Source organism: Solea solea, chromosome 17, assembly GCF_958295425.1.
Source record: "Solea solea chromosome 17, fSolSol10.1, whole genome shotgun sequence".
In the NCBI taxonomy this organism is placed as follows: Eukaryota; Metazoa; Chordata; class Actinopteri; order Pleuronectiformes; family Soleidae; genus Solea; species Solea solea.
The window spans coordinates 4,257,945-4,270,830 of record NC_081150.1 but is presented as its reverse complement, the minus strand read 5'-3'; the positions used below and the strand labels follow the sequence as shown (position 1 = coordinate 4,270,830).

The 12,886-nt window shown below is 40.9% G+C and overlaps 1 protein-coding gene across 1 annotated transcript in view; it reads right to left on the bottom strand.

Annotated features, from left to right (window-relative positions):
* Window positions 1-1,057: 1,057 nt before the first annotated feature.
* The window catches only part of LOC131444163 (visinin-like protein 1), a 41,709-nt gene continuing 29,880 nt past the window's right edge, over window positions 1,058-12,886 (bottom strand). The window contains exons 3-4 of the mRNA XM_058614351.1: window positions 5,512-5,727; window positions 1,058-3,339 (exon numbers count right to left, since the gene is read on the bottom strand). Of these exons, the coding sequence (XP_058470334.1) occupies window positions 3,142-3,339; window positions 5,512-5,727 (414 nt within the window). The 3' untranslated portion in view covers window positions 1,058-3,141. The remainder of the gene's footprint in view (window positions 3,340-5,511; window positions 5,728-12,886) is intronic.

Sequence of the window (12,886 nt, the reverse complement as noted above, 5' to 3'; positions counted from 1 at the left end):
TAAATGAACATAATGAAGTTCACTGATTCACACCCACGTTCACTGCGATTACCCTCACCCAACAGAAACCAGAAACATGCAAAGTCCTAACAGGCTTCACTCTTACTGGGATTCAAACCAAAAGCATGCTTACTGTGAGGCACCATTGCTATCCACTCCACCACTGTGCTGCCCTGCTACAGAGAAATATGGAAAGTAAAAGCACTGTACAACTTGTTTTAAGAGAGGGGGAAAAAACCCTCAACAGGGACATCTAGTGGTTAAGTCTGGTTATTATTCCAGGACAGAGCCAGTCAATCCATTAACTAAACTGCACCTAAAAGAAGTATTGTCATTGGTGTTATTAGGAAAACAGAGCTGAGACAAAACTAAGCAACATGTTCTAACTTGTTTCTTTGTCCCACATGATTATCAAGTACATGTTGGGATATGGACATATTTCTACTTTAAACAGCCTTTCAATGCAGGTGAAGGCATCAACTGTCACCGATCAATATTTAATCTATTAAGGCATTGATCCCATGTTTTAGTTGTACCAAAATCTATATTATGTGTCAGACAATATGCAGAATATTTTCAACAAACAAAATGAAGATCAATTAATTTTTTTTGTATTATTTCAGCTCATGAAATGTGTATATATTTTGTTTTCTTTAGTAAGTTTCTTGATTTGAGGACAAAGAAGACAGGACATACTAATTTTTATGGTTTGGAAAACACCTTAAGTCTTACACGACTGTATTCATCGTCAAGACAAAAAACAACTAATCGATTTTTTACTTATGAAAAGAATCATTAGTTGAAGCCCAGATGGAGAAACTTGTGATAAAGGAACACAACTGTGCATACGTGTGTGTTCACTACTTCAGAGTATGTACTGTGTGAGTGTGCGACAGTGAGCTTCCAGTAACACTGACTGCATGGTACACATGTGCTACCAATCTTTAGTCAGATTTGTTGCTTCAGAATTGCATGTTTCCATGGAAACAGCATAAAAAAAATCAGCTGAAGCAAGCCATAGAAGATAGAAGTTGTTGAGTTACCAGACTACACAAGAGCCCATAGAGTTCCTTTTATTAGAGTAAATCACAACACAGGGAATAGTGCAGCCATGTTGTCGGGGACACAATACATGCTACAAAAAGAATCCTTGTACACGGTCGCCTTCGCTTACATTTGGTATCTTGATAGCAGTAAAGAGTAATTGCAGGGATGTAATTACAAACATTGCCTTGTTGTTAGGGATGTAAAGAAGTTCAGAATACAGACCTGACAGGGACGAGCCACAGTGCAGAGAGAGAGCGAGAGAGAGAACACGACGGACGGGTTTGTTAGGTCCCTATTTCAACACTGTCTTTATACGACACTTCACCGCTGTAGCCCTCTTTTCACTCCTAAAACACTGGCGGTATTTAATGCAGGGTTTGGCAAGTATTTGTGGTGCTTTGTGACACGTTTGGGTCCATTTATTTAACGTGAGCTGAAGTGCTCATTTCCAAATCCTCTCAAGGAGGCGCCACGCTTCACTGAACTTCTCTACATCAAAGTCTGCATCGGTGTGTGTGCAATGTGAGAGAAGGGAGTAAAAAAGTACAAAAAGATTGACTGATTGAGGGAAAGACTTGAAGAAGGGGGGGTAGGGGGGGCAAATAGTTTAACCTACGAAACAACACATGGCTTTTACAGAAAGGGCCGTCCTCTAGTGTGTAATCATGAAAGGCCATTCACTGCTCCTCTCACTTCTCCAGCACTCACTTACTTCCACTGAAAAAGACAAAAACGATAACGTCAACTGCTGCACAGGCTGCTCTTCATCATCGCTCAGAGTCTACAGAGAAACCTCCTCAGAACTCATCACATTGATATGCAACCTGCAGGCTAGTCGGGGGGGGGGGGTTAAGGATGTGATGGTGACACAGGTTTTAACCAAGTTTAAAAACGATGCTTGAATAATTGTTCTTCCTAAGCTTCATTCACTCTCCAGAGTCCTGATTAAAATATTAAAATTTGCTCGTACGAGCCTCCAGTCCAACAATTTACCAAATTAGCTCTTTGTTTTCCATCCTCTCTCACTTTTATCTCCACATTCAGTATCTCCTAATTCACAAAGTGTGTTTAAATGCAGGGTTGTTGTTTTTTGTTTTGTTTTTTTAGTTCTTAGCAACATATAATACACTTAAATCTACAAGGAAACATGCTCCCACAGTTAAAGCAGTCAAAAGAAAAAACACCCAGACAGATCACAAAAATTACATCCCATATGACGATACTGTGTTTGATTCCCACCCGTTCCCCTCCATGTTTGGGAAAAAACAAAAAGGTTTTCTCACGGTTTTCCCCGCCAAGTGTCGCCACACGCTGCTTTGATAAGGCTGTCTGTCGATTACAGGATGCGGAATGAGGAGCATTTTAAGGCAGAACCTAAAGGCATGCAAATTAACTACATTTACGTTGTTATTTTTTTGTTTTTAATATCATTTCCCGACGGAACAAGCATGTTTTTGGAAGGAAAAGTTGGACAAACGTTAAATCCATCTCTTCTAGAGCTAATATTCGAGACGATGGCGCGAGTCGTCGTGTTGGAGGCAGATACATTAATCGTAGGAGTTTTGTTCGGTTGACGTTACTCAGTATAATGAAACACGCACAGCTAGCGTCAGTAAACTCGGAACAATAAATAGACTAGCGGTAAATTCAACGCAGCACATCACTGATGCGCAAGCTCCAGTAGAATGAAAGTGTATGGAAAATACTTTGCACACTTCACATTTTGGCAGTTGATCTTTAAATAATTTAAATATATATATTCATATTTATATATCTATATATATATATTATTTGTGCGAGGTGTTAATAATGTGTGGTGAGAGACTGTGTGTGTGTGTGTGTGTGTACTGTTAATGTGTGCACCCCGCACACCCTGTGTATGTTGTGTGTAGATCTTTTTTTTTCTTTTTTAAATAGCAAATAACATTCTCATGCACACAAGTGTTTCAAACACAAGAAGCAGATCCATTGAAAGGTAGTCCAAGCATATAATAATTTTTTTTTTCAGTGGAAATAGCTGCAAACTGAATGGAACATGAAATTCTTTCTGTGCAGTCCGTGGCGGATGGCGGAGTGCCCCGCTGGCCCTACAGCCTATTTCTGCAGGTCGCACTGCAGCAGTAATACGATGGACGGGTCGCTCTTGGCCGCCTCTTTGAACTCCTCCAGCGAAATCTGGTCGTCGTTGTTCTTATCCATCTTGGAGAAGATCTTGTCCACCCTCTGCTCGGGTGTCAGGCCGTCCTCGTTCATTTTCATCATGATCACCGTGCCCACCATCTTGTAGATCGCCTGCAGGGGGAGGAAGAGGACAGCAGCAAAATCAAGCTTCTACTGTATATGTATCCATGTTTGCTTCACTTTGGGTCCTTTTCTTTGTAATGTGAGGACTTGTGAGGAAAGAGGAATCAAGGAAGCACAGTCTTAAGCTGGGGACTCACTACACAGCTGTCACAGTCGTTATCGAGTTCACACTAACCGACTGTTTTCAGCAGATCAGACGACTAAAAGACTTAGGAATCACACATTTAATGAATGCAACTGATGATGGATCACAGACTGCATGATTTGCCAAACTGAACGCATCAAACTCTCGCGGGAAAACATATCTACGAGAGCGACAGTTTAATTGGTAAACCAATATCGCCAGTCGCCTGTCCTCTTCTGACGCTATGTCCTGTGCCCCTCCTACTCTGTTTCATTGGCTGTTGGCAACATGTGCAGTTGGGTCAGTAATCAGCGCACACACCTGATTGCGTCTAGAATTGGCTAATGGAGCTAATGATGGACCGCAACTGAGGTCGAGTCTTTTCCCGCTCACACACTAACAGGTTTCTGTGCCAACTAGCCATGCTGACTGTCCCCACCTAGTGCTGGTTAGTGCTGACTGCGCAACTGTGAATCGTGGGTAAAATCTTGTCCTGTGTCCCCTGTTTTAGTGAAAGTAGATGTTTCCTTTGTTATGGAATATGAAAAAGCCAGCACGGCTGGATCACTGGTCACAGGGCAGTAGTGAGACTCAAATGAGGGTCTGGGGGAAAATCCATTAAGAATCCATGACAAGTCTCCAGATTCATGAATTAACATTATCCTGATAGACAGTATACAGACCTATATTTTTTAGGCTTTTATTTTGTAATCTGACAGCCATACATCCATTTATCCTCAGCATGAGAGTTGTGGTGGGAGCCGAGGCCAGTTCCAGCTGACATAGGACGAAAAGCGGGGCCAATAGACAGAGACAAACAACCATTCACTCTCATTCACACAGTTCATTTAGAGTGTCCAATTTGGACTGTGGGAGGAAGCCGGTAAACAGAACATGCAAACGCCACACAGAAAGGCCCTCAGTCCAACCAGGATTCGATCTGGGGATCTTCTTGAAATGAGGCAACAAGACTAGCCCCTGCACCACTGTGTGACCTGTACATCAACTTTATATGACAAAATAATACAAATGGAAATACATGAAGGTGTATTTTTATTTTTTATTCCCCTTGACAAACACACGTGTCTTCATTTCTTTCATTGATTCTTTCTTTCATTCGATTTATAGAAAGCAAATTGTTTCCTCCTTTATTTCTAAAATGTATCGTTAATATCCAACTGCAATTACAAATATTCTATCTGTAAAAGAAAGCTGACGGAATGATGTCATTGAGAAATAGGTCTCTGTAAATATATCTCAGCACTGATTTTAGCATCGTGTGTGTGTGTGTGCGCGTCAACAAAAGTAAAGTTGTAAATGGGTAAAATGTATAGCAGACAAATTAAATCACAAAGTGAGGGACAGGGAGCAGATTGAAATCATTTGTTGATATACAATGACTTTACTTCAAATGCAGTCAGATATGAACCAGTTTAAAAACCTGCAAAAACATTTCTAAAGAGATGTATGAATGAGGTTATGTCTTAACTGTAGAGAGAATTGGTATAGTTGTTCAAGTTTATATATGTATTCAATTCCTTATTTATATTTCATCAGGTTATTGTATCTAGCAATAATATTTGTATCAATAATGTACTGAGTAGGTGAAGTGAAGTACAAACCTTTCCTGCTCCTTTTTGAACTACTATGTACTACGCCATATATCATTTGTGTTACGTGTGTGTGTCATTTGTTTCTTTGGTCGGACAGTTTAAAAAAAAGAAATGATTTATTCATTAATTCCTAACCTCCCTAAGTTTAATGAATGTTTGCACAACTTTGCAATGATTCTCCTCTGAACACAATCCCCTTGTTGCTCATTTAATATTCTTTGAGAACGTGAAGAATTAGTGTCTTTTGTCAGCTCTGCTGAATAACCTTGTTCTAATAACAAAATACAAAACACATTTAAAATAGTGCCACGGTCGTGTAACTCAGCAGACTCTAAAGTGAACAAGACCTTGTACTGTGTCATGTACTTTACTGTGGAAAACAGGGGAGCCTTAAAATGATATTGCAATCAAGACGGTGGTTACCTCGATGATCTCCAGCATCTCCACCCGTGTGATCTTGCCATCTCCGTCCAGGTCGTACATGTTGAAGGCCCAGTTGAGTTTCTGCTCGAAGCTGCCTCGTGATGTGATGGACAGCGCGCAGATGAACTCTCTGAAGTCGATGGTGCCGTCGCCGTTCTTGTCGAAGGTCCTGAAGGCGTGTTGGGCGAACTTGGACGCGTCGCCGTAAGGGAAGAACTGGAATGATAAAAAAAAAAAGGGGCATATTTTCTGATCACGTGTTTCAGTGTTAATGACAAGCAATCATGTGCATTTGAAGAACAGACGGACGTTCACTACCTGCAGTAATCAACTTTGATTTGATTGAACAAGACCGGTCTTGAGACCACTTTTTGAAGGTCTCGGTCTCGTCTCGGAATCGACTGCATTTTTACTCGGTCTTGTCTCAGCCTCGGAGAAAGCGGACTCTGGATTTTATTTCAAGACCGGTCAAGACCACAACTGTGGGGATATCAATAAATTGCCTGTGCATTTTTGGATTAACTTGTTAATATCATTATTGTGATTTTGCGTAAATCGTATTGCTTAAGAGGCAGTGAGAAGATGTCAGCCAACTTATCTATAATACAATTTGGTTACCTAAACCACAAAGACTTTTTGTGCATAAGAAAACACAGCGCAACATGTAAATTCTGCAAAGCGATGCTAACAGAGACGGAGACGTCCAACTTTTACTGCCTCGGTCTTGGTCTTGTCTCAGTCTCGACCCCTCAAAGTCTTGGTCTTGTCTTGGTCTCGACTTGGTCTCGGTTTAGGTGGTCTTGACTACAACACTACCCTGAAGGGAAGCAGTCGTTCCCCCTCAGGGCCCTGCACAGGATGGTCAGGGTCTCCGACACACGTCAGGCAACCTGCGACTGGTGGAGTGGTTGGTTTGCTCTCACAAACGTTCACACACATGTGACTTGGTCAGTTTCCTCACACACAACTTCATTGTCCTACTGCACAAACCTGAAGTGTCACAATTGTTAAGATACATGGGTGTCACCTGTATCTACTCGTGCAATTCAGCTTTAATGGATCCTATCAGATGCAACTTGACACATCTAATTTCACGATGACGAACAATAATTACATCTAGTGCCATCATCTGGACTTAATTTGCAAATAAAAAAACAAACAAAACACCATTGATTCCTACTTGTGTGTTATCAATGCAGTTAAGAGGAGGAGCTTGTTCTCAGATTAATTAATCTACACTATGTTTAAAGGTTATTTTTGAAAATAATTGATCAATACGTCCATGAGAATCCTACCCACAGTTCCTTTAAACTGAGTTAAAGTCAAGATTGAACTCAAGTAAAAATGTATCAAAGTCAGTTGTACTATGGCAGATTTGTGGATGTCAACAAATATTATCAAATCTCACCAAAAGACCTGATATCATGTTATCATAGTATGATATTAACGTATGATTGTGTTGTCCCTTCACACCCTTAGTATAGACTTTCAGTATCAGTCGTACTGAAACCTAAGTCAGGCTCACAAGATGCAAACAACAGGAGAGAGTCACTGACACAGAGCTGGCAGAGCCACTCGTCTGCTCTCACAGCTGGAGATCTAAAGTCTGAACATGTCAAAACTGTTACAGCTCAACATAAAACATGTTTGTGCCTTTTAAGGACGCTTGTAAAAATTGTATATATACACAATCATATTGATCTATTCCTGTCCAGTGTCTCCTAAAGCCACTCAACACAAGTTAATAAATGCATGGGCTTAAAGCTCCTCCGCATGCATCCCAGCACTACATGTACAGAAGGTCAGAGGTTAACGCAGTAACTCTGCAGATGGATGACCGCTGAGCCTCTGCTCGGCTCGTCATCTACTGGGGATGATGAACCCTGTGGGCGGCCGCCAGAAGCCCAGTGATTCATTAGATACGACCTCTCGTTTGACCTCTCTGGTAAAAACTCCTCGAGCCAATGGGAAATCTAAGCTGAGCGAGCGAGGCTTCTCTCTGAGGACTGATGTAAACAGAAGAGCGCTGCTGATGCAGTAACAGCATCCATCAAGGAAATGGATATATTCCACTCTGTGATATTGTTGAAGTGGACATCTTGTAATGTTTTGAAGCTGATCTCACAAAAATAACTTGGACAAACTTGAACAAAGGGAATCGATGAAGAAGAGAATCGGACACTCCTGAACTTTGCTCATTTTTTTTGCTCATTTCAGTGAAAGCATGAATATGCAAAGTCAATGGCAACTCGTTGACAAAAGAACCTTTTTTTTTTTTTCCATTTTAATATTCTATCAACCGGCAAATACCAAGAGACTCTGTCTGTGTCGACATGTACACAACTGAATGAAAGAGAAGCAGTCAAGGATTCACAGGTTTGATGATGTCAGTGATGCCAGCTCCATGTGTTAAATGATAAATGATGCTCCGTCTATATATAGTAAACAGACCACCATGAGTTCCATGCTGGCCAATGCTTGTTTGGTGCTGGTTTGGCTGGAGGACCAACATACCAGCAACAAAACACAACATATGCCGGTATAACCAGCCTGGATTATTATGCTAGTAATGCTGGTGACCAGCATGCTGTTTTCCAGCTGCAACTATTTTTTTTTATTAATCTATTCACTATTTAATCAGTATTTTTTCAAACCTCAAAATGACGACATCCTCAAATCCTTGTCCACGATCCATAAATTCAGTGCAATAAAACCAGAACATATTCACAAAGAAGGTAAAAAGTAAAATACTCATGCCAGTTATCAAAATAGTTTACATTTAGTGATCAATTACTAACAGACTTATCGAGTGATTGTTGTAGCTTTAATGTAAAGATTAATACTGTGCTCAGCTCAATCAAATAAAGCTGCAGTAACTTCTTTTTTTGGCCACTTGAGGGCAGTAAAACAAGCTGTTAAATCAACACTGACCTATTCTTATCAGTTCATAATGTTGATATGGCTAACATGGCAAAATATTGTTGTTGTTTTTTACAAATTGAGCAGAAATACAGCGACACAGGTGTTTGTCGTTGTGTTTCAGGCCCCTTTAACAATCAAAGTGTCATATTCACAAACAGTAAGCAGTCAGAGCCATGTGTTCTTTTGTTCTTCAGGATTTTCCTATCCTTTTATTCAAGATTTATGTTTATATGTTTTAAAAAAGAGGCATTAAACGGAGTTTGAATTAATTTAACAAACATTATATTAGGAATTACAGATTGTCACATTTATATTGTGATTTGGGTCACAAAAGTGACAAGGCCCTGAATCCTAATGAGGAAAGAATATCGTAGATGTGAGGGGGGAGTACGGAGGGACACAGAGAAACAAGGAGGTAGTTAAGAAGCAAAAAGATGAAGAGGGAAAGGATGAGGAGGAGTTGACTGAGAGTGGCAGAGGAAGTGTTGGAGGCAGTGTGACAGTGATAGAGCTCAAATTCCCCAAACTCAGGTCCCGATCTGCCCTCCTGCCCTGGAGAGGCCAAACTAATTTGAGGAGAGAATCCTCCTCGGGACAGAACGGAGGGGGCTTTAGTGTGATTGTTCCAGAAAGAACAGGATGTAGCCTGATGCTTTCTGTGCAAATGTGACCTGGCTTCCTCTCCTGAGCACTGCCTCCTGCCCCAGTATGTACGGCCATGCCTCGGCTCATCTGCCTGAGCCTGGAGGAACAGGAGGAGGCACGTGGACAGATGGGAAAAGGAAAAAGGGAAGCAATGTGGGTGAGATGTCGAAGAGGGGGAGCTACAGTCATTGTGGCTTTTTAAAAGTCTGACAGGTAATGAAACATTTTGCCATGTAAAAACAGAAGAACTAAAGAAAGTTGTACACTAAGATGTGCACAACACATTTATGAAGTTCTTTAAAACAGATCGCAGTTCGACAGCATAGTCACACACATGGAAAACACATGGAAACTAAAGATGGCTCAATACCTCTTTCTACATAATCAATAGCAATATCACAATTTTGAGTATAAACAGTGCAATGCTGTCTTTCTATGTGACTAAGCCATGGTGCATTTCTGCTGATGTATTTACACTCCAAACAGATCATTTCGGATTTTCATTGCAATAACCAATACAATGATTTTGAGCAGCATCAGACTGATACTAAGTATCGAATCGACTCCTCTCTACATAAAACAGGCGTCAACCATTTCAGTGGAATAACTGACTCTGCCATAGACAGTTTTTTTAATCTGATCCAGCTCCAATCATCAGTGTGGTTAACATGACACCCAGCTGAATGCGGTAGTTACTGCTTCTCCTTCTTTATTTTGACGTCTAGTCGCAGCGTCTGCACCAAGTGAGGAATGGCTCAAAACTACCTTATGTGTCCAATATACCATACTGATATCACAACCATGAGAATCTACCCATAAGTCTGATACAGACCTTTACCCATTTTAAACAATGTACTGTAGCTGTTCATAAGATTTCTAATTTGTGCTGATGCATTTACCACCCAGCTATAACCGTCATCTCAATAATACACTGTATGGACAAAAGGTATTTGCCCACACCAAGATTGGTGGAGGAGGGATAATGGTACAGGGCTGTTTTACTCCTTATCTTCAGTGAAGGCAAAACCTAATTCTTCAAGCATCACTAAGACATTTTGGACAATGTTTGAGGAAGGCCCTTTTCTATTCCAACATGACTGTGTCCCAGTGTACAAAGCAAGGTCTATAAAGACATGGTTTGGCCAGTTTGGTGTGGAAGAAGTTGACTGGTCCATAACAGAGCCCTGACCTCAACCCCATCGAGCACCTTTGGGATGAACTGGAATAAATGTTCTACAGAATAATTGAACACACATTCACATAGAAGAAGTGTGGAGGCTGTTAAAGCTACAAAACCAACTCCATATTAAAGTTCTGTGCATTTATTTGAATACGTCATTACAGTCCATGTTGGTGTAATGGTCGGGTGTCCAAATATTTTTGTCCATATGAAGTAGAATGCTCAACGGCAGACATTTGCAGCCCTCACTCCCGTCCTTGGTCATATGACGGTGGTGGCGCATGCGGTTTAACTCGAGTTTAATTAAACCCATGATTACGCACTAATTTCGGTGTAAATCGGGAATCAGTTGCCATTTAACGAGCGAAATGATCCAGTCAGGACCTGAAGCTACTCTTCTTTTACAGCTCCAGATATGAGGCTGTTATAACGTTTCCATCAAGTCCACTCTCCCTCTCCTGATTGGGCTTTTATTTGCTGTTTGTGGCTGATTGGTGTCGGTCATCAAAGGACAGGCTCCGTGCCAGAGTGTTTCTAAGTCACTGAGGGAAAAGCCAGACACACAAGCACAGCTGGCTGAGTATGGCTTATGTCATTGTGTATGTGTGTTTTTGTATTTGTCACCTCATCAGGACCCTTTTCTGGCATAAACACTGACCTTATCAGGACCAGTAGTCCTCATGGAGACCAAAACCCACGACTTTAAAGGGCTTTCAGGGTTAAGACCTGGTTTTAGGCATTTAGTTGTGATAGTTGTCTATGATGTGTCCTTACTCAGATATAAAAACAAATTTGTGTGTGTAAGTGTGTGAAGAGGCCTAACCCAGCATGCACACACAACCCAAAACATGCTGCTGTTAAATGGAACATTAAAGCTTTCATAATCAGCCTTCAAGATGGCACCTGGTACTGATCCACAAAATGGGGGAGGGGGCACCAGAGAGAGAGAGAGAGAGAGAGAGAGAGAGAGAGAGAGAGAGGAGGCAGGAAAAGAGGGAAGAAGCAGAGAGAGGAAGTGCGAGAAGACACACTTCACTAGTCACACTTGAAAGGAGGTCATTTCACACTTAACAGAGGAGTGACCCGCTGCTAAATCAGTGAGCAGATGAAGAAATTCGGCTAAGTGTTAACGAGTTTAGTGATTCAACAGGAATCCTCCGCTGATGAGCTCCATCAGTAACGAGTGATTAGCGTCTGAGGATAACTTGAGTGTTTGGGTCCAGAGTTGTGTTGGGTTGCGTGGCCCATGCGGCCAGCTCTTCAGATGACACTTAAGCTGGTCAGACATCTTGCAGCTTAAAAGCTTCCAGTGATGAGCTCTCACAAGGATTTGAATCAAATAAAGATTTTTTTTATTTTTTTGCTATATTATGCACATTCTGCTGCAGAGCGGGAGCTGCATGTAACTGGATTACCGTTATCAGAGACACAGAAAATAATTTGGAAAATGGCGAATTTAAGCCTCTGTGATTGAAAGTGAGTTGAAATAGTTTATAATAAATCATTTCACAAACTCGCACTGTCACGGCATCATCATTTTGATGCATTCAATATGGATAAAAAACATCTTGATGCTTAAAACAATGCCAGTCATTAACAAGTAATTATATTTCACTTTCTGCTTATCTGTTGGTTCATTTATCACTTAATTATTCAATTATTACTTGGTTTCTTCAGCGTTAATTGGACGACTGAGCAGAGCCAGATTTCTAATGTAGAGATTTAATTATTTGATTTCGAAGGCAAAACCCCTGAAGTCTGAAATTAAGATCCACATACAAACAAGCTCATTCCTCACTTACTAATAACAACTACTGTATATCCACGATAACTAGAAAGCCTAAAAAGCAATTTTCTGTTCCAAGTCTTTATTACAAAACAACAGCAGTAAGAAGTCCCTCTGCTATAAGAGTCAGATGCATTGGATTTTTACATGATTGAAAGTCAATGACATGCTTAAATGTTATATTAATTGTGAATGCAGTGTCTTTTTCCTCAAACCTTGATTGGTCATATTGAGTAACTTTTAATTGAAGTGATTAAATAAATGTTTTTTTTTTGCTTGGGTTTTGTAGATTTGACTCAAACCAATAGAGAGGGAAACTGAAGAGCTGCAGACCTGCTGAAAGACACCACTATCTCCAATGACGAGACAAAACTCCAGTACAAACTCCAAATCTATAACCTCCATATGTTTCTCCTCACTGCTGAGTCCAGAGTCTCAGGCCAACACACATTAACACGGCGCAGTCTCTAGACACTTTTGGGAGCTGATTTGTGTGTTATAATTACCTACAGGTCTAAAGCCACAGAAAATAGCTCATTCGCTGTTAGCTGCTCAGTGACCACCAGAAATATAACGTTAGAACATTTTATAAAATGGAAGAGATCTAGAATTTATAGCACGATACTGTTACTGTGCACCTATTCAGCATTCCTGAAGCCCACAAGGTTATACTGTATCTGCTCACTGTGAGGGTCCTACAGCTGTTGTTATCAATATGCAGCTGCTTCGCCTTTGGCTGTTCGTGTCCCCCTGCATATGAGCAAGCGTTCCGAGGTTCCGAGTCTATAATTTGCCCTTCAGAGCACTTGAGGTCTGTCTTTTCCCTGTTGGCGACACACTCA